This window comes from Panthera pardus, unplaced genomic scaffold, assembly GCF_024362965.1.
Source record: "Panthera pardus isolate Hobbes unplaced genomic scaffold, ASM2436296v1 HiC_scaffold_8, whole genome shotgun sequence".
In the NCBI taxonomy this organism is placed as follows: domain Eukaryota; kingdom Metazoa; phylum Chordata; class Mammalia; order Carnivora; family Felidae; genus Panthera; species Panthera pardus.
In genome coordinates, this window is record NW_026527013.1 from 145,642,007 (window position 1) to 145,663,895 (window position 21,889).

The 21,889-nt window shown below is 47.0% G+C and overlaps 1 protein-coding gene across 1 annotated transcript; it reads left to right on the plus strand.

The window, feature by feature from the left end:
- Positions 1-409: 409 nt before the first annotated feature.
- On the plus strand, positions 410-21,779 carry CPA2 (carboxypeptidase A2). Its single transcript, XM_019452751.2, has 11 exons — positions 410-542; positions 2,423-2,504; positions 3,178-3,312; positions 4,108-4,203; positions 6,003-6,104; positions 8,391-8,489; positions 9,840-9,950; positions 11,081-11,171; positions 12,741-12,940; positions 15,011-15,095; positions 21,545-21,779. Exons 1-11 carry the CDS (start codon positions 478-480, stop codon positions 21,730-21,732), a joined length of 1,254 nt encoding a protein of 417 aa, XP_019308296.2. The 5' UTR covers positions 410-477; the 3' UTR covers positions 21,733-21,779.
- The last annotated feature ends 110 nt before the right edge of the window (positions 21,780-21,889 follow it).

Below are 21,889 nucleotides of genomic sequence, written 5' to 3' on the forward strand. Positions count from 1 at the left end.
AACAAATGAGCAAACTAATGGAATGTGATAGACAGGATGCCTGAATAATTAGTCTAAATGCTGTGCCCTTTTTTGTTATTTGGTTTTTGGTGTTTTGTTTTGTTTTGTTTTTTAGTCAGAGACCCAGAAAGGACTTTAACCTCAGGTCTACTAATCTGGCTTCTATCACTGGTCAGAGTTGGTGGCACTTTATGTTCTAAATCATAAATACATGATTTGCCCTTGGAATGCTCTAGCAATTTTGTTTTCTTTCCATCAAAATTTGTTATCTCATGGTGGGAATGGAAAATGTACGAATTGGTGATATCACACAGGTGGGTGTTTACGACCTTGAGAATTTGACATGCAGGTGGGAATTTTAACATGTGGGCATTCACTTGAGTTCTTAGACTGCCTACAGATCAGCCTCAGCCATGGGCCCTATAAATAAAGTTCAGGAATGACACTGAATTCTGGACTCTGGGAAGACCCTCGACCATGAAGTTGATCTTGGTTTTTGGTGCCCTTTTTGGGCATATCTACTGTCGAGAAACATTTGTGGGGTAAGTTATGTCTTCTGGCGCCTCTTTGAACTTTGTTGCCTGATTCACAGAGTCTCACTGGATGGTGGCAGAATAAAAAGGTGTAAGTGTTCAGCAGTTTCAGAGAAGTCCTCTTAGATTTGGAGAGGGGATAGTGGGAATAACAGAAATGAGTGACCAAAAAAAAAAAAAAACAAAAAAACAGAGATGAACGACATTTAAAGGAAAAAAAGTGAAATCTGAACACATATACCTTTTTCTCTCTGTATTTACTCACATCCCTTGATGATCAGAAGGTAGGGATGGTAGACATCAGTGAAAATCAAGCTGTTTGGCCTACTGTCTCGGCGCATCTCACTCAGTAAGTGATGGGTTACTCTCCTACGACCTCCTCCCAGCCATTCTGGGCTCCATCCTCCATATCTGCCCTTCAGACCGAGTGCCCCCAGCTATGGAACCTCATGAAGTCGGAGAACCGGCGCTGCAGATTTCAGCCCAAATCCAACTCTCACGGCTTTGTAGGATTCACCTTTGCTCCCAAGTGTATTGGTTCCAAGATTCTATGAAAGGTTTTAGGCAGCATTTCTTGGAGAGTGTTCCAGGGAGTTAAGGAAGTGGTCAAATAAATTTGACCCAAAGAAGTGGGTGGTCAAATAAATTTGGGAATCAGAGGGTTTAACAAACTATAGGATTTCTAGTGACTTTTACTAAATTCATATGCATTGTAAATCTATAAGAAGGGATCTAGGTTGGTACGTTTACCCATTTTTTTGATCATCAAACTCCTCCCCACTTTTCTTTTTTAACGTGTGGAGAAACTCAAAGGGTTACTCTTCCTCAAAACACAGACCAGTAAACATTAGCCCAAAGCAGTACTTTGCTCAGTACCTTCCCCTTATAAAAGAGGACTCCTGGGCGTCTGTGCACTAACCAAAAGGAATGAGACTCAAATGGAAGAATTTTCAGATCATGTGGCAGGTGGATACCTGGAGGCAGAAGAGCCTTGAAGATCTCACAGTCTGTTACTTATTTTGCTAGCGTTCACTGGAAGTTTGCATGGCACTTGGTTTCAGAAGACCCGGGTTCTGGTCCTTGTATAGGGCTCTATACCAACCCTTTCCCCACTGCACAAATGCTCAGGGCAGTGACTCAGGAAGGCAGCCTACTTGGAGAAAGCGGTAGAAGGCAAACTGCTACCACTGAGGAAGGGCTATACAAATCCAGATCTACTCCCAAATTTCTTTTCTAAGGATATGCGTTGGCTTGTTTTCCAACTTCTCTTTCCTGCCAAGGTGTCCTTGATATCCTTTATCAAGGATAAAGTGTGGATGGGTGCACGGAGTGAGAAGCACTCCATGATTTTTCAGCGTCCTAATTGTCTTTGGCACACCCCAAGTTTGGGTCACATGAATGGGCTTTGGAGACGGCACTCTGATACATTTCAGTTAATGACGACAACAAAAACGTCCTAGGTCTACCCAGATGTGAATTCGATTTCTCTCACAAGCACCAAACTAATTATTCCACTTAAAAAAAAAAAAAAGCCCCAACCTCATTTCTGAGAGGCAGAAAGAGTTTTCAAAGCTATCGCTTTATGACCAGCAGGTGTTATTTTAGAAATAATCATTAGCTAAAGGAAAGGTAACTTTAATGGCAAGCTTCCTGCTAGGAGTAGGTACACCTCTTAATTATTATCTAGATACCATTTCCTCAGGGGAAGTAAGCTCCTCATTCTGGGGATATGGGTCAGTATACCATTTATTAGTTTCTCGATTGTCAAAGAGATTATTAACCGCTTCATTAAACTCCTTCCTATGTGCGGAGACTAACAGCAGGCGTAACGCAACAGGAAACGGTGTCCAGGGTTTGCTTTTAAGGTCATGTCTGGTTAATATCCTTAGGGACCAGGTTCTCGAGGTCGTACCAAGGAACGAAGAACAAATAAGACATCTGGTGGAATTGGAGGCTGAAGAACACCTTCAGGTATCTGTCCTACAGGGAGTTTCTGTTTTGCCACATGACTACTGCACAGTTAGACATGATGACTGGATCTCTTACTTTGGACTGTGGCTCATCTTTGACATGGTGTGAAATGTTAACTTCTGGAGCCGGGGTGTGGAAAACCCAGGCTCCAGTTTCAAGTCTGCGACATCGGGCAAGTCACCTGCCTTCCCTGTGTCTCATGATCCCGTTCAGTATAATGAGGATATAAACATGCCATTCTTCTATCTCAGAGGTTTATTGTACGACTGAAAAGAGAGATCAAATGTGAAAGTTACTTCGAAAAATTGCCGAACAGCTTTAATGCGTTATTTCCCTCCTCCGATAATTTACGGTATTAATGTTCTGTTATGAAATGAATTGGATCACTTGAATGTCAACTGTTAAAAAAAACTGCCATAGTTTTAAATAATCTTTGCCTTCTGTCAGTTTTAATATCTAACCACAGGGGGGAAAAACAATATAACACATATGTTCATGCTTGGATATTTAAAAAAAAGACCCTCTTGCCATATCACAGTGACTCCATAATGATTCTAGTCTTGTGGGCTGGAGGCAAAATGGATACAAATTGATTTCTGGAAATCTATCCATGCTGAGCTGTCCATTTCCCTGGAATGACCCATGTATTGCCTTGGCCTTTTACCCCTTCCAGCTTGATTTCTGGAAATCACCAACCATCCCAGGGGAGACAGCCCATGTCCGAGTTCCCTTTGTCAGCGTCCAGGCGGTCAAAGTCTTCTTGGAATCCCAGGGAATTGCTTATTCCATCATGATTGAAGATGTTCAGGTATTTATTCCACAGACCTTGCTGGTCCACATGAACTGAAGGTCCATGCTTTTTTCTCCTTGAATACCCTCTGCCAGGGAAAGGACCTGTGGGTGCCACAAGGGCCTTCCTGCCATCGGGGCTACCCTGCAGAGTGGGTAGGGAGGCACTGTCCCTCTCCTGTCTGCATTTGGCATGAGTAGGATATGGTAATAAAAACAAAATTTGAGGGAAAGGGCAAAAGAGAGTCCCTGGCATGAAACACAGAGTGCAAACCAAAGCATGTTAGCTGAAGTAAATAAAAGTAAAACGTCACTCATTTAATTTAAGTTTATTTATTTATTTAGAGAGATTGATCGTGTGCGCACGAATGGGGGAAGCGCAGAGAGAGAGGGAGAGAGAGAATCCCAAGCAGGATCCGCACTGTAAACGCGGAGCCCGACGTGGGGCTCAAACCCAGGAACTGTGAGTTCAGGACCTGAGCCAAAATCAAGAGTTGAATGCCTAACTGACTGAGCCACCCAGGCGCCCCTCATTTAGTTTTTAATTGGGGGTTAACTCGGGCCCTGGGTTCCCAGAAAGGCAACCACAGGACTGTCATCCTATATTTTCAGCATCTGGCTGGCCCCAAAGTCCTGTTAATGCCTCCTCCCCTTTCAGGGTGCTCTCGGAAAGGGGGAAAGGCGTGACCCCAGAGCCTGGAGGACCGGAAGAGGATGCTTGGACTGAGGACCGGGGTCTTAGCATTTCCTTCACAACTGTAGATGCAAACGCATGGCTATAAGCTAATCAGAAGTGCGACTGGTTTTATCTTAGGTTCTGTTGGACAAAGAGAACGAAGAGATGTTACTCAATCAGAGAAGAGAACGGAATGGCAACTTCAACTTTGAGGCTTATCATACTCTGGAAGAGGTAGGTGTTTCAAAATGAGTATCAGAGCAATGGGCCATTTTCTCCTCTGATGACAAGGCTTTTGCTTTGGCCTGGTGATTTAATGGCAAGTATTCTCCTACTATTTCCTAACTTCTCCAATTTTCTCTGGGATTTCACAGCCAGTATCAGTGTCCCTGCCTTAAGGCAGGACCTGAAGCCCACATACCCATTCCAGGAGCCATTCCATTAGTTGGAACCGTCTAGGAGAGTCTTCAGGGAGCACACAGCCGCTCATGCTGATGAGCCTCTCCCCTCAAGGCCCCTTGGCCAATTTCTGACCTGTGCTGCCCACGAAGCCACCTGAGAGTTGTGCTTCATGGCTGGAATTGATGAAGACAGACACCTCTGCCTGCCAGCGGAGGGTGGGGTCTCCCAGTCTGACGGATGTGCCCAGACCTCATAGAAGCCGAGGCTTGTGAGGTCTCTGCTGTCTTTTCTGTTGGCCTGAAGAATGCCCCCTTTCCTCCAGCTGGGTCACAAGCTGCCCCCTGGACACCTGGGCAGGGCCGCACCGCACTTGCCTCTTTGTGACACTGAGCTTTTCTCAGGGTCCACAGGGGGTCTATTTGCACTAAATGATTTGGAGTGGGGGAATGGAGGGGAGGGGGTGACAAGACGGGGTGGGGGTGAGGTGGGGAGGTGGGGTTGGAGGGGAACAGGGAGAGGCGGGGGAATAGGAAAGAGCCAGGGCGGGGGAGAGATCTGGTAGGAACTCGTCCCCTAAATCACCAATTCTAAATGCCAAGAACCCTGAAATCAATCGTCCCCCCCCCTGATTTATCCGATGGCAAAAGCTGACCCGACCTAAACGCATCTGGGGACAAACTCTGCCCTGAACTGCCTTGCTACTCATTTGTTTCACCGCCGGCAGTACGAACGTGTTCGAACACGGAGCCAGGCCACGTGCATCATGTGCAACATACGCTTCCCACGACCCTTCTGAAATTAAAACCCCAAAACGAAACGCCGCCACGATTCTTTGAAATACGCAAGGCCCCGACGAAGCGCCGCCACGATTCTTTATGTGAAATACGCAAGGCCCCGACGAAGCGCCGCCACGATTCTTTATTTGAAATACGCAAGGCCCCGACGGCTTTCGGACAAGGGACTGCGAACCACTGGGGAGAGCGAGGGGAAAAGGGAGCGGAGCAAGCGAGGCGCTCCCGCGCGCTGCCCGGGCCTCGCACACCGGCGTCCGTGTCCCGCGGACAGCAGGTGCCGGCAGCGGCCCCTGGAGGGGCTGTTTTGCCTGCCGGTCACTCTCCGGACACGTCTCACGCCCAGCCCCGGACGCAGCGGCGCAGCGTTTCCATCAGCCTCGCCAAGAGGGGCCCGAGGTAGCCGGCGGCGGACGCGCCTCACGGGCCGGCGCCCCTGGCCTGAACCCGCCCCGCTGCCCGCAAAGCCACCTTTCTGCGGGTGCCCCTGGTAGTCGCGGCCCTCCGCCCGGGAGGGCGAGCGGGGGACGCCGCCCCGCAGGGCTGGGCGGGGGACGGCCTCGGGCAAGCCAGACAAGGGCCATTTTGTCGGAAGCACAAAACTGGAACGAGCCGCCTCCGCTGCCACAAAATGGCTCCCCCCCTCGCCGGCCCCTGCAGACGCCCGGTGACTCATCATCTCTCCCCTCCGCTCCCCGCGTCCCCCATCCTGCGGCGTCGGCCGCGCGGCCCTCTCCGGGGCCCGGAGGGAGTGGGAGTGGAGGAGGGGGGAAAAGTCGCTCACGGGGGCGTCACGTCATTCATTTGCAAATGTCTGTTTGTTCATCTTAAACACTGCAGATTTCCCAAGCAATGGATAACATCGTTGCCGAGCACCCCGGTCTAGTGAGCAAAGTGAACATTGGCCATTCTTTCGAAAAGCGGCCCATGAACGTGCTCAAGGTACACAGGTGCAGCTGTGGGTTTTCCTCCCGAGAGGCTTCTAGAATCCCGCTCCTCCCAGGCGGGCCGTCAGTCCTGGCTCTGCCTGCAGAGCGGGTCCCTTTTTTTTTTTTTTTTTTTTTTCCCTTTCCCCCTTTTTTCCCCCTCCTAACCGGTCCTTGCTGGTTTTGAGTATCCAGCTCCCCACAACCCCCGCCCCCCCTTTCTGTTTCTTTTTTCTCTTTCCTGCGCAAGCTGACGCAGGTCTGCAGGAGTGAATTAATGCTCTCATCTTGATAGATTCACTCGCCGGGAACCAGAGGCGAACGCGCCAATAGGAACGGAGGAAGGGGGAGGCGGTGCGGGCCCCAGGGCGAGGGGGGCGGATGGAGGAGGTGACGAGGGTCCCAGGGTGAGAGGGGGTGGTGGAGGAAATGACGAGGGCCCCAGAGTGAGGGAAGGTTGGGGGTGGCGGTGCGGGCCCCGCGATGAGGGGGGGGCTTTGGAGAAGGTGGTGTGGGCCCCAGGGTGAGTGGGGGGGGGCGAGAGGGGATGGACGTAGGGGTGCCGCCTTGGGGTGAGCAGGGGAGGATGGGGGAGGTATTCTGTAATTAATCAAGGTAGGAGTTCTGTACCTTGTTTCTCTTCTCTTTTTCTTTTCTCTCTCATTTTTAAAGTAAGAGATTTACAAAGAAAAAAAGCGCCAAGTACTTGCCTGAGCTGCATTTAAAAAACAGAAGCGTTCCTGCAGCGAGCAGGAGAATGACAGGGCAACTTAACTGCGCAGGCAAATGCCCAGAAAACCGAAGGCTTTTCTTTTCCTTCCTTCCTTCTTTCCTTCCTTCCTTCCTTCCTTCCTTCCTTCCTTCTCTTCTTCCCTCCTTCCTTCCTTCCTCCCTTCCTCTCTCCCTTCCTTCCTTCCTTTCTTTCTTGGTGCTAGTTGAAAAGGGTTAGTTAGGGTTTTACTCCAGCCTGTAACCTCTGACAGTCTTAGTGCTGATAGTTTCAAGCTTTTGCACTTTGCCCAGAAAGAATGAAATTTATTTCCGAGTTTCCTAGAAAGAGTTTGTGAAAGAGAGAGAGAGAGGGAAAGAAAAACAGAAAGATAATGTCACAACTCCCTACTAAATTTGGAAATGTTATGGCTGAGAACCAAGGGACTCATTGGGACAGATGGATTTCTCCAGAGTGTTTCTCCCAAAGCAGGCTTGAGAGGAGTGGTTTGCCTATTTTATGACACCGTGGTACATTTGCTAATATTTACTACCTTCTTTAAAAAAAATTTCCTTTTCTGTGTTACTGCTACCATTGGGCCAGGAAATCCCAGATTCTTCTCCCCCTTGGATTGTCCTGGCCTTCTCTTATCTAGGGTGGTTCGTGGTTGAGAATGTTCTGTGTTTTTTTGAAAGGTCCGCTTTTTACAATTGAGCTCTTTGGAGGAAAAGATATGAAACCCTTTCAACTAAAACTCTCAAAGCCCATGAAATGTAATTTTTAGCAAGGATTTGCATTTCTCATTTACCTTATCTGCTATGTTTAGAATGCAGCACTGAGACAGAAGTTGATGGTGCAAACAACCATCTTCTTTTCCTTCCCATTTACTGATCCAATTGACAAAGCCACTCTTCCAAATAAAACTGAGACCCTTAGGTCATAAAATTTAAACTCTGGAAAACACCTCCAGAGCCTACTACCTATTCTGCTTCTATGAAGGACTCGAAAGGTTATCCCAAGCATTTTTATCACAGAAATAACACAATCGGTGCACAAGTTGGAAAACAGAAACAAAAAAGGAAAAGCATCCCCATGTTCCTAATTCCACAACTACGGGGTGATCGGTGTTAATATTTTGTTGTGTATCTTGCTATGTCTGTGTTCTCTCTTCTTCCCCCTCTTCCTTTTTTCAGATGGTTGTGTGCATACGTATATAGACATGCGTGAACTGGCCTTTCGAGAGAATCAAAATGGCATCGCACTAGTCTGTAACCTGTTTTAGAAAATTTACCCCAAATGATGAACCTGTGTTTTCATGTCATTACGTTACCCGCAACGATTTTTTTACAAACATCAAAAAGAAAGTCCATGCCCTCTTGTTAGCTTGCATTTAAACTTATGGTAAAAGCACGGGGCCAGGAAAATCACGTGAAATGGGAAGAGTTAGTTGACAACATCACTGTCTCCACCTCCTCCTTCTCTCTCGATCACATCAAGTACAGAACGAGGGACAGACAAGGCCCCTGGGGGAAAAGAGGGGGGACAGGAGCCCGCAGAGGTGGAGCCGTTCACATTTCTACGCTTGTCTCACAGTTCAGCACCGGAGGAGACAAGCCGGCCATCTGGTTAGACGCCGGGATCCATGCTCGTGAGTGGGTTACCCACGCTACTGCGCTGTGGACAGCAAATAAGGTCGTTTTTCCTAAAATTCCTCGATTATTTTGACTTTCTGGGTTAGGCCCCACCCAAACACACAACAGTCTTTGTGATCCGAACGGCCAACGCTGATGCTCTCGGGGAGGCTTTCTCTTGTCGTACTGGCAGGAAGCAGGCCCATTCAACCTTTTTTCGTATTTTCTGTATTGCACTGTCCCTGGGCCTGCCGGCCACTGTGTGCTCGGTTAACAGACACCGCCAGAAGAGATTGAGAGGGTGGTAAGTATAAGGACCCCAGGAGTCAGATTTCAGCATAAGAACAGACTAGAGAAAAATTGCTTCGCTGCCTGGAGCCGTGAGGGCTGAGGGACTTTGTGCTAGAAATCTACAAAATCACCAAAGGGGCTCAGATGGAAAATAGAAATGGGTGCCAGAAGAGTTTACTCTGGCCTACGGATCCAAAGTGAAATTAGCTAAGGGTTTTTGGGTTTTTCTGAAAAGTTTCCACATCAGGTTTTGAAGTCGGAGTGTGGCAATACCTTTCTTCCACATGTTCGTTGGAATTAGAGTCAGGACACCGGGCTGGGTGTGACCTAGTCTGGTATTGCTTAAGTAATTCAAAAATGACACGCTATAAATCAGAATGTTAATTCATGAGCAAAAGAAATCAATCCACATCAGATCATTCAAGCATGTGCAACCACGTGCATACCGACTGATACATTTTTCCCTTCAATTAAAATGCAGTTACCTTTAGGGTATTATGAAATGGATATTTAACAGTTGAATAATAATGCCTTAGGATGGCTGAGCACAGGAAATGAATAAATTTTAATCCAGCAGAAACTCCAGCCCTACTGCAATTGATGGCAAGTAGAAATTTAATTCCCCAAATGGAATTTAACCGGTTCTCTGTATCTTCAGAAAAGTCTCTACCCATTTAAGTAATCTGTTGTTTGTCATGAGTACTTTTGGAAAGCCTGCCTATGTGACGACGAAGAAAAAACTGAAAAACATTTCTTTGGTTCTTAGCTCCCCTGTAAGCCATACAACGCCATCGCGAAGTGCTTTCCCAGAATGAACAGAAAGAATTCTGCTTTTGAGAGAGAATGGATAGGTGATATCTGCGTTTTAGTTCATATAAGTAAATTATCCTGACTAGAGATAAAAGTATAGACATTGACGTATTGAACACAGGAGCGTTGCAGGAGACCGGACTGTAGTCCTGGCAGGCTCTCATTGACCGGCAGTATCTGGTCATGGTCATGACCGTGGTCATGGTATCTGGTTCATGTTTGAAAAAAAACCACATTGTCTTACTATTCCATCCCTTGTTCCCTGGTGAAAGGGGAGTGTGAGATTGACATATTTGTTGTCTCTGCTCAGATTGCCTCTGGTTATGGAACTGATGTCTCCATCACTTCCATTTTGGACACGATGGATATCTTCCTGCTGCCGGTTACAAACCCCGATGGATATGTGTTCTCTCAAACCAAAGTAAGCCTGGACCTTTTTCTTCTTCAATAAGAGTTGATGGAGATGCGTAGGACTTTAACAAACAAACGTAATCTTTCTGTTCGTGATTTAGCAAAAGTGGAATGACTAATTTCTCGGTAGTGGCCCTGGATGGAGGCACATAGTGGCGTTTATAATCACCTTATTCCAGCACATGATGTCTTTACGTATTGCCGCGGTCAGAGCCCATTTCAGCGGTTAGGCTGGGCTATTAGAGCTCAGCGTTCACAGTGAGTCACCTAGGAGATTTGTTCCGATTCTCTCTGCGTTTTTTGTGGTGGGATTGATAGAAAAGAGGAGGCGGATGTTACCTGCTGACAATTAGATGGCAGTAGGATTTGGGTAGGCAGTACAATGCATTCGGCATGTTACTTACAATCTGTAGAAGAAATCCTCTGTAATATCACTAAAAGGAGTAACGTAGTTTCTTTTCTTTTTTCATTTAAAGTCTCATTACAAAACACCGTTGTGGCAACTGTGACCCCACATATATTCAGAGTGAATCAGAGCTTCAAGTTTATTTTTGGAGGGAGCCGAGTACGGTAGTGTTTTCCAACGGGCGTTTAAAAAGAACTCGTACAAATACTAGTACTCAGATACCCTATGAATAGAGAGTTCCACGGTCAAGTTTGGGAAGTACCGCCTACTGTATCCCCCTCCTGGAGCATCGTAGAAAACATGAAAGTGTTAAAAAAAAACAAAAAAAACCCAAAAAACCCTAGAAGTGCTGAAGTAAATTAGCCAATTTAGCTCTATATTTTCCTGAAAGATTCCATCACAGAACCCTTGCTCTCTCCCCGCTTTGTTTATTGTTGTTTTTATTTTCTGTTATTGTTAAGAGAACTGGTATTCTATGGAAAATGGTTTGGCAGGTATTGACTTGAAGAGATGGGGATTATTTCTCGTCTCAGTGAAATGACCAAGAAGCTCCTGGCAGAACCCTGGAGGAGGACTATTCGCCACCTTTGTGGGCAAGGGAAATTAGCGTCATTCCAAAGGGACCTTCCCGGGAGGAAGCAAGGGAAATTAACAGAATTCTAAAGGGACCTTCTCATCAGGCTGAGTGACGGTCCTTCTTTTTTTCTGTGTTCTCTTTCGGTTGGATTTTAAAGAATCGTATGTGGCGGAAGAGTCGGTCCAGGGTACCCGGAAGCCCCTGTGTTGGTGTTGATCTTAACCGGAATTGGGATGCAGGGTTTGGAGGTGAGCGCCGGGCCTTGCCCCCCAGGGATGGTCCGAAGTTGTCTGGCCCAACTGGCTATTTTGCATGGTTGTGCAGTGTCGTCAGCCTGCTAAGCCCATTCAGGATTGAAGCCATTTAAAAACCCATTTAAAAAACACTTAAGTACATTCCCTTCACAGGCGCGCAGCGCTGTCCCAGATCTCTGAGCAGCATTTAATATATTTTGTCTCACATCTTAGTTTTCCCACAAGCTGTAGCCCAGCTCGGCTTCGCTTCTGAGTTTTCAGAGCGAGACTCGGCACAATGGCGGGAGGCCTCAGGAAGCTCCAGACCAACCACTAGAGGGGGTTAGGATCTACTCAGAGGAGAAGCATTACATCATCTCTGGATGTTTCGAGAAATAAAACTAAAAAGAAGTACAAATAGGATTAGGAAATTGATTTTCAAAAACAGATTCAGAGGGAAAGTGCTGGCTTGCTGCTCTGGTCTCGTTGACTCGTGGCTCTAATTTTTTGGCAGGCTGGTTGGGGGGCTCCTTTATGCTTGTAGGGACCAGTTAAAACCCCTGTGTTTCTCTAATTACAGAATTGAAATTTGTTTGTATTTTTCTCATTAGGCCTGGTAACAGTGAGGTTAGGAGCTGTCTTTTTCATCGTACTATCCCTAATACGTAGTACAGGTCTGGCATGATTTAGGCGATCACTAAATATTTGTCAGACGAATGAACTAATGAGAATTATTGAACCAAGAAAGGACCCACTAGGGAATTGTGACAGGATGTGGATGAGTGGCAACTTCATTCATCGCTTTTACAATAGTTTTTTTAGCGTAGGAAAAAAAAATCAAAGCGTACGATCTAAAATACCGCGCAATGCCCAGGAATTCAACGTCAGGCTCCCCACCCCCCCCAAATGTTATTGTTCTTATTAACTAATCTTGAAATAAAGTGACAGGTTGTATTTATACTTTGTTTATATCCTTTAGAGACCCTGGGGAGTCCCAGCCCCTACCCAGCCCCTCGGAGTTTTTCTAGCATTCAGAGCCCTGGCCAGGTCATAGTGGACCACTTTGGTGGTCACGAGTAACTCTAGTTGCTGAGAAAATCAAGGCCAAAGGTGGCCTCGTTGTCGTCAAGTGTAGTGATTTCCTCACCGCAAAAAGGGTGTCAGGGTTCCTTGCATTTGTGGCTTTGTGATTTAGAAGTACAGATGCATAGAATCTTCTACTCTTGGACGCTAAGAATTGGAAGCAATCCCAGAAAAGAGCTTGCTCAACTCCCACCCAAGGCAGGAATTCCATCTATAATGTTAAATCTAGCTTTTCTTCCAGCGACTCCCACAGAGAGGAGATGATCTAATTTGATAGCTCTTTCTGCCATATAGAGGAACCATATTTCTAAAGAAGAGAGATGTGTCCAGAATCACTTCAGTTTGGCCTCCCCTGTGCCCTTAGACAGCAACTCGGTGTAGTGCATGGACAACCTTGGTCTGATTTCCAGAGGAAGAATTTAGTGATGCATGGTAAATGTATCCACATGGTGTCTCCTTAAAGCTCACTGTTTCTACTGGGCGTCTTCTGCATCCCATCAGGACCTGGAGCCAGCAACAACCCTTGCTCTGATTCCTACCGTGGACCCCAGGGTACCTGTGAAGTTGAAGTGAAATCCATAGTGAACTTCATCAAGAGCCATGGGAGAATCAAGGCCTTCATTACCCTCCACAGCTATTCTCAGCTGCTGATGTTCCCCTATGGGTATACATGTACCAAGCCTGATAACTTTGATGAGCTGGTAAGTTTCTGAAACTTCATTTCAGCTCAGCCACGAAGGTCCATTGTGTGGACAAGTGTCAGTCGTACAGTCAGGTACTGAGATGGGGGTGTACTAGTGACAGGTTACAAATGAATAGGTCCAACTGCTGAGAAGTTTGAGATACTGGCAGATGTTTGAAAGACTGGTTGTGGACTTTCCTAAATTAAGTTTCTTTGGGAAATAGAATTCATGAGATTCCTGTTACCTTAATCCAGATGAGCAGGAGCCTAAATTTGACCATAAATTTCCAGGATGTGCTCTCTGTTGCTTAGGAAATAACCCACTTGAATTTGGACCTGAGGCTCTTAGCTCTGTAGTCAGATGCTGTTGTATGCCAGGGAATACTGTCGCCCAGCTCTGTGCCTCATACCTTCCTGGTGCTTTCGGCTCTATGACCGGTTATCATGCTGTGCCGATGTGTGACGTTGGGCATAAAACACTCAGCCTGCCTAACCTGCTACCTTCCATCATCTCTCCTGTTTCGGAATGAGCAAAATGGTGGTGGCCTTAAGTCAGATGGTGACATCTCGGGGGCTACTTATAATTCAGCAAGAGCTATCTCCAGCTGAAGAGAATGTGCAGATATTCCCAATTTGGCTTTTAGGCTTGGTTTTCGAGACCCATGTGTTAGAGGTAAACCCTGAGATGGGACTTTTTGGTCAGTTTACTTTCAAATGCATTATTGACAGCAGCTCCTGGCAGAAATGGAATAAATTATTCCAATTCAGGCGTATCTCTCATCTCGTCAGTTGGATGTTAGCCCTGTAGGGCAATTTTCAGGGTTTTGATGGTGAGTATTACCACTCAAGGTCAAATCAGAGAGAACCTTAGGATTGAAAAGAACCTAAAAGGTACTTTTCGTGGACCCAGATGACCTTAAATTATCCAAACTGGGTGCTCACATCTCTGCCAGCCTGTGTTTGGACAGTTTTCTGCCTCCAAGGGATTCTATTCCATGTTGGGGTATAATTGATTGTTTGAGTTCTTCTTATGGAGACCCAAATCCTTCTCCTTAATGGTTTTTACCTGCCAGTCCTGGTTTATCACCTTGCTCCATAGAGCAAGTTTGTTTCCCTTTGAAAAGAAGCAAATCCGTTAATTACTTGAAGAGTTGATAACCTGCTTTTCCTAGGTTTTTCCATATCCCTACTACATACCTGCTGTTCCCTCAAGCACTCATACCATGGTCCCAAGTTCCCTCACCATTCTGGTTGCTTTTCTCCCAACATGCCTTGGTTTGTGCGTGTTCTTCAAGGGTAGCTCCCAGAAGTGAGTGTAAAACTTGTGTCGTGGGTTAACCAGCACAGAGCAGAGCATGACCATCACTGCCCTCATCCAGACCGTGCACTTCTGCTTAAACAGTTGAGGGTCACGTTAGTTTTTTGGCAGTAGCATCGTGCCGTTGACTCACGTTGGGCTTGTTGACAACTGAAACCCCCAGGCTCTCTGAGGATTCTGCCGAGCCAGGTTTCCCCCATCTGGTAATTGTACGGTTGTTTTCCTGGACCCAAGTTCAAGACCTTACATTTATCCCTAGCAAGGACAGTAAAGCCTCAATCAGTCAAAATTGGAACCCTCAAATAATGGAAACTATTTTGCTGAGCTCTACTTCTTGGAAAAAGAGACAATCATAGGGAAGGAAGCCAACGTAGGGATCTAGTAAAAAAAAAAAAAAAAAAAATCCACTTCCCGGGTACATCCTGGGGTCAGTACGTATTTTCTTTAGCCCCTCACTCCCACCCTATTTCCATCCACACCCCTGAGCAAGGACAGCTGGTGGCAAAATAATGACCCTGGTGTAGCTGTTGCAAACACCTGGAAGAACACATACACAGTGAAGGTCTTCGTGTTGTATTTTCCAAGCCAACAGAAGTGAGCTAGTGCTCGCTTGTCCGTGAAAATGGCCGGAACGAAAGGGCATGGCGCTTAAGCCTAAGTCAACCGGAGTCCAGTTAATCAGACTGCCTCGTGCCACATTCTGCTATTGGGCATCCGTTCTTCAAGCGACAAGTGTTATCCATCCACCTTTCCTTGGTTCTCTCACTCTAGAATGAAGTGGCCCAAAAGGCTACCCGGTCTCTGACAAGCCTGCATGGCACCAAGTACAAAGTGGGACCTATCTGCTCAGTCATCTGTAAGTATCTGATGTGTTTTCACAAATGACCCAGGTACGATGGCAGGTACGATGTGGTTTTGGGCCAGAGCCTTGCAATGCCCTGATGTGAAATGGAGAGGTCTTCATGCATGGCACCCGGCGTTGCCCAGTTTCCCTCTGTGAGGCTAGGTCCCTCCCATGGGATACTTACTAGGTGATATCTGGAACAGAGAACTTCTTAAATATCTGAGTTACGTACGTTCCTCTCTGTTCGTCCTGATCCTTACAGCTCGCTGTCATCGTGTGGAATCTTGTGGCCGAAAAATAAGCTTTTGTCAAGACGTGGTCCTACGTTACCACTTTTATTAATTATCCCTTTCTTGGCTAAGAGGGATGGTGCTGTGGACAGGGTGTGGGGACAGAATGGGTGCGACTTTTTAAAAGGACCCCGATATTTTAGTGGATGGCCTCTATCGCAGTCCTTTGTGCAGGTACCGTTTGGGGAGCCAGAGGGGAGGATAAGTCAGAAATACCGGCAGCGTCAGGAGTAAAGCTGGGGAGCCTGCTGGCGGGCGTTCTGAGACTCCCTTCTCCCACGGTGCACTGGGATAGAAACAGGAAACTGCAGTGCTGTGGGAAAGCCTAACGCATCCGTCCAGATTCTGAGTCCCCCAGAGGAATCCCCCGCTTCCTTAGGGACAGACCCAGAAACTCAGGACCCCACAGTCGAATGCTCAGGAGTCTCCCAGTGCTCCCGTGCCCGTGGATCCTTTGGAAACAAATGTCTCTTACAGGCACGCCCTCTGCTCAACACGCATTTATTAAGCATCTACTGTGTGTGCATCATTGCGCCAAGTACTACAGACATAGAGAACTCATTGTTTAGTGTGGGAGACGAACAGGAAGACAAACGAGGTTCAGTGTGCTGTGTGCAGCAGTAGGTCATAAGTGGTAGACAGCTGGAAGGATTGGACAGTGGCAGAATCAGGAAAAGCCACATACGGGAGGAGGACAGGATTTTGATGGCAGCTCACCAGATGGCCGGGGGAGGAGAAAGGGATGGGGCACAGGCATGGAAGTGAGAACGTGCAGAATGGGCTCTGTGACCCACAAGGAGATTTGGGACTGCTGGGATAAAAGTGGGAACAAGGGGAGCGGGGCGCTCAGGTTTTTGCGTGCCATGGTAAGTTTAGGTTTTAACCCAGAGGGTTCTCAAAGCCTTTGGAGAGTTTTCATCCGGCAGTGAGTGCGCTGAGGCTTCGTGCTTCAGGGAAGACACAACCAGCAGCAGTGTGGAGGACGGAGTGTGGTGGGCTGGAAGTACAAACATCCCGCAGGAAGAGTAGGAATTGTTCAGGGAGAAATGGTGGTCCACGCTAGTGTAGTGCCAGTGAGGGTGGAAGGCGGACATTAAGCAGGTAAAACCAAAAGGCTTTTGTCGTTCATTAGAGGGGAGAGCTTCTCACCGAGGGGTCATTAGATCTGGGCAAGTTGAGGTTGAGAGAACTGTGGCGTTTTCAAGTGGGGATGTCCTGTAGGCTTTGGGCTACGTGGCGCTGGGATTCTGGAGAGAGGCTTAAGAGTCGTTGACGCGGAGAGGATGGTTGGAACAGGAGAGCAAGGAGATCACTTGAGAGGGAAGAGCCCTGGATGGAGGAGGGGAGCAAGATGTCGGACAACAGAAGGGGTTAGTGAGGGAGGGACACACAGTGGGCCTGGGCAGCGGGGCCGGGAAGCTTGTGTTTCGGAAACCAGGGAAGGAGCAGTTGTTGGAAAGGAGGCAGTGGTTAACCATGACGAAAGGCTACAGAAAGGTCAACTCTGACAAGGACAGAACATTTACCATTGGATTTTTTTTTTTGAAATGTTTACTTATTTGTTTTTTCGAGAGAGCCAGAGAGAGAGCATGAGTGGGGAAGGGGCAGAGAGCGGGGGTGGGGGACAGAGAATCCCAAGCAGACTTTGCACCGTCAGTGCAGAGCCGGGTTGTGGGGCTCGAACTCAGGAGTTGCGCGGTCGTGACCTGAGCTGAAACCATGGGTCGGAAGCTTAACCGACTGAGCCACCCAGGCTCCCCCTTTGGACTTTCATCACTAGCTTATTGGTGGCCTTAACCAAAGCAGTTTCCTAAGCGTGGTGAGGGTCAGGGGAGGAGTACACGGGGTGGGGGAGAGCGGAGGTCCGGTGAGTAGACTGCTCTTTGGAGGATCTGAGATGAGAATGGAAAGAGAGAGGAATGGAAGGCTTCGTTTTTGAGATGAGAGCCTAACGTACTGACTGTGGGAAGAGGACCAATAGAGAGGGAGAGGTGGGAGATACGGGAGAGAGGAGAAGTGACCAAGGCAGTGCCGTTCCCAAGTGGAGGAGAAGAGGGGCAAGAGGGGTCCAGCAGAGGTGGGTAGATCAGGCTTGACTAGGAGGAGCAAGTGTGCAAGCATGCTCGAGGCACCAGCACGGCTCCATTTGTAGGAGGGGGGTGGTGGGAATCCAAGGGAAGGCACATTTGTTAGTCATGGGTTTCTCAATGGGAGTCTTGGAGAGCGGAGGAGGAATAGTTGACTTACCATATCTAGAACAATTGATGGAAATCCAGAAACTACTGATCATGAAAGTTTTTTTTTTTTCCAGTTGGTGGTTTTTCTTTTCTATTTTTTTGCTATGATGATACATTTAAAAGACTTCATAATGGGGTGCCTGAGTGGCTCAGTTGGTTAAGCATCCGACTTCGGCTCAGGTCATGATCTCGTGGTCCGCGAGTTCGAGCCCCGCGTCAGGCTCTGTGCTGACAGCTCAGAGCCTGGAGCCTGTTTCAGATTCTGTGTCTCCCTCTCTTTCTGACCCTCCCCCGTTCATGCTGTCTCTCCCTGTCTCAAAAATAAATAAATGTTAAAAAAAATTTAAGGATAAAAGGCTTCATAGAAAAAAGAAATGGCAATAATCATCATATTTTCTTTCAATTTCATCAGTAATTTTGTCAGTGAACACAAATGTATCTAGTTGTAATCAACATCTATATTCTATTTTGTGTCCAGTTTTTTTCAGTTAACGTTGTTTCCTGTATAGTTTCATGTATTTCCACTCTAGGTACTTGTTATTCCATTACATTGCTGTATCCTGGTTATTGGGCCTTTGTATTGTCTGCTAAATGGTGCTACTACATGTTGGTACAAACTTGTTTTTCTTCTAAATGATCTCTTTGGTGTATATTCCTAAGGCAAGATTAGCAAGTCAAATGTTGAATGAACAGATTTGGAGTTATTGTTACATACTGTTTTAGGCTATTCTCTGGGAAGACTGATCTGCTTCCAGTTGCCCAGACTTTTTTTTTTTTTTTTTTAAGTTTATTCATTTTGAGAGAGAGAGAGCATGAGCAGGGGAGGGACAGAGAGAGAGGGGGAGAGAGAGAGAATCCCAAACAGGCTCCACGCTGTCCGTGCAGAGCCTGATGTGGGCTCGATCTCATGAACTGAGATCATGACCTGAGCCGAGATTAAGAGTTGGATGCTTAACCGACTGAGCTGCCGAGGTACCCCTACAGTTGTCCTGTTAAATCATGACCTTTTAAATCATGTTCCATGTGGAATTGTCCTCTCCTTTGGCAGAGGCACCTCCAAAAAGCAGAGCTCTCCGACTGGTGGCACTGGGGAGGAAGGCCATCATGGCCACTTAAGGCTGAGGAATGCACGTTTTCTCTGTTTGGCAGCCTCTGAGTGGAGGCTGGAGTTCAGAATGTCAGCAAAATGGCATCATATGTCCCCCCCACATGGGATCTCAACCATTTTATTACAAGGAGTCTAGTTTTTCACCTTTCTTATCTGCGGTGTGTACAAGGGAGGTAGATCTTGGAAGCCTGAGGTTTTTTGTGCTTTTCTTGGTAAGGTTACAGATATTTCTATTTTTAAAAAGTTTATCGGAGAGTGAGAGAGGAGAGAATCTGAAGCCGGCTCCACTCTGTCAGCACAGAGCTTGATGCGGGGCCCAAACCGTCAGATCACGCCCCGAGACGAAATCGAGAGCTGGACATTAACCGACTGAGCCACCCTGGTGTCCCCAGATATTTCCTTTTTTTCTTTTTAAATGTTTAACCATTTTTGAAAAGGAGAGAGAGTGTGTGTGCACAAGCGGGGGGTGGGGGCAGAGGAGGACAGAGGATTCAAAGTGGGCTCTGTGCTGACAGCAGTGAGCCCGAGGTGGGACTCGAACTCATGAACCGGGATATCAAGATCTGAGCCGCAGTCAGATGCTCAATTGACTTAGCCATCCAGGTGCCCCATAAATGAGCAAGTATCAGACAAGCATAGCGTTTGCTGTCTGATCTTTTGGAGCCTGACCATTAATGGTCAGGCAAGTTCTGGCTGTGTCTTTGCCCAGAGCTGACTCTGTTTTCGTTGATTCTGGCCTCATTCCAGCTTGGACAAGCACTGCCTCTAAGAACAAGGCTCAATTAAGTACTTTTGCCTCCTGCCCCAGATTGGTATGTAGCTCTGGGCTGAACACCTGCTTCACTCCACCCACGAGGTGGCTGGACTTCTGTGGTGGGTGAGACATTTCCTGGGTAGTTTCTCACCTGGAAAGGGCTCTGAGAAGCTGCACCACAATAGGTGTTGTTACTTGAGTTCTTTCTTAGAGAGGTAGTTGGTGAAAAACCCAGACCCTGGGGGGAGAGGCCTGGTTTTGAGTCCTAGTTCTGCCACTTTGAAACCAGGTGATCGCGGGCAGGCCACTCATTCTCCCTTTTTATGTATTTATCTTTTTTGTTCTTCTGTGAAGAAGCTTGTTGAGAAGCTCAAGACAAGAAGAGCTTGTTGAGAAGCTCAAAAGATAGAATGTGGAATGAAAGTGTTCACTAGCGTTAAGGCATTGTATACATGTTGCTGGTTAGTTTCCTGGGGGATTACTCCCCTGCGGGTACCTCGTCTCTTTAATGTGGTCCAGGTTTTTTGATAGGATCATAGTCATTTATTCACGATGATGGTTCCAGTCACAACGGAAATTTATCGAACGCTTCTTCTGCATACTTTATCCCAGCTCCCTCGCTTAATTTCTCAGAACCTCGGTTTCCTCGCTTGGAAAATGGGAATAATACTAGTATCTACCTTGTGACCCATGTGGGGGTTAAATCAACCAATTTAGCGTAGTACCTAACACAGTTAGTAGGTGCTCAACAGGTGTTGGAGTCAGACACATAATATTATCCCACTGCATTTCTCACTGTGAGCCAAGTACTGTAATATTATACCTGTTTGGCAGATGAAGCCTTTGGGAGTCAGAGAGGTAAGTGCCGTACGTCCCCCAGCGAATGATCTGCAGAATCAGGATGCAGTCTGCAGCCAGGGTTCCGTCCACTGTGGGCCTCTTAGTGGGATAGGCTGGGTCACGTAGCATCGGTTAGTAATTTTGGTACCCTGGGGGATTTAGTGCAAGTCGGCAACCATTTGGGTGAAGGCCAAGGCACAAATCACAGGCGTTTATAGTGTTAGTTCACACAGTAACCACTAATTCTACTTCTCCCTGGTACAACGCCCTGGTCTCCCTGTCTGTCCAGCCCCATTTCTTTTTAATTTAAAACCATTTTTTATATATTTATTTTGGGAGAGAGAGAGAGAGAGAGTGTGTGTGTGTGCGCGCGCACGGGGAGGAGCAGAGAGAGGGAAAGAGAGAATCCCAGGACGCATGGCTTGAACCCATGAACCGTGAGATCATGACCTGAGCTGAAAGTAAGAGTCGGACACTTAACTGACTGAGCCACCCAGGAGCCCCTGTCTAGCCCCATTCTTAGGGGCTAGGTGACTTCTTCCATCTCTCCCATTCGTTTCTTCCATTTGACCTCTACCTACCTTCCCTGGGAGGAGCTTCAGAGCTCATCCATCGCTCAGATCTTCTGAGTCACGATTGCCATTAAGTCTTTGTAGGCTAATGCCACCTTCCTTCGTCATCTATCACGTCAGCGGCCACGTGTTACACAGGTGCACATCACTTTATTGATGTAACCCATCACATATGGGTGCTGGGCATATTATTTGGTATCAGAATAAAACTCCCTCCACCCTTACGCTGAAAGTTCCCTGAGGGAGGGCAGGGGCCAAATCTCTTACTCTATTTGTAATCCCTCCTGTCCCATAAGAGAAAATAATGTCTACACCTAGCACTCATCTAAAGAAGGAAGTGATGGTGTGGCCTCCTTAAGGTGTAGAAGATGCCAATGAGGAGAGCAGGCAGGATTCCAAATGGGTAGATGAAGCCAGAGGCTCCTAAAAATGCCAAAGGAAGGCTAAGTATAGCGTCCATTTAAGTAACTTTTTGCTTTTCAGATTAATCTTGTAATTTTTCATAAGTGTGAGCCCCTACAAAGCTATCTCTGCTTTCAAGGTCCGTGAAGATAGGGGTCTGACTTATCTTTGGTAATGGTGAAACTTAACATGGAGGTTGATAGCAGGAGAGGCCAGCGGGAATAGCATAACCAAACTTTATTCTCATTTGCCCTTCAGACCAAGCCAGTGGAGGAAGCATTGACTGGTCATATGACTATGGCATCAAATACTCATTTGCCTTTGAACTGAGGGACACAGGTCGATATGGCTTCCTCCTGCCAGCCAATCAGATCTTGCCTACAGCTGAAGAGACCTGGCTCGGCTTGAAGACCATCATGGAGCATGTGCGAGACCACCCCTATTAGGGCTCTGGGGAATAAACACCATTAAAAGTTCTTTGGTTTAAAGCAAAGTTGGGTTGTGATTATTCCTTTTTCCAATCCTGATCTAGGAGCACTATTTCTTTGATTTATGTTGCCCTAAAACATAGTAAGCCACTTAGGTTACCCCTTCATCTTAAAA

What these genes read in the sequence shown, in the direction of transcription:
- CPA2 (XM_019452751.2), top strand. Translation starts at nt 478, where the DNA reads ATGAAGTTGATCTTGGTTTTTGGTGCCCTTTTTGGGCATATCTACTGT. An exon ending in TGTCGAGAAACATTTGTGGG is followed by an intron (nt 543 to 2,422) that starts GTAAGTTATGTC and finishes TAATATCCTTAG; the next exon opens with GGACCAGGTTCTCGAGGTCG. An exon ending in CTGATAACTTTGATGAGCTG is followed by an intron (nt 12,941 to 15,010) that starts GTAAGTTTCTGA and finishes CTCTCACTCTAG; the next exon opens with AATGAAGTGGCCCAAAAGGC.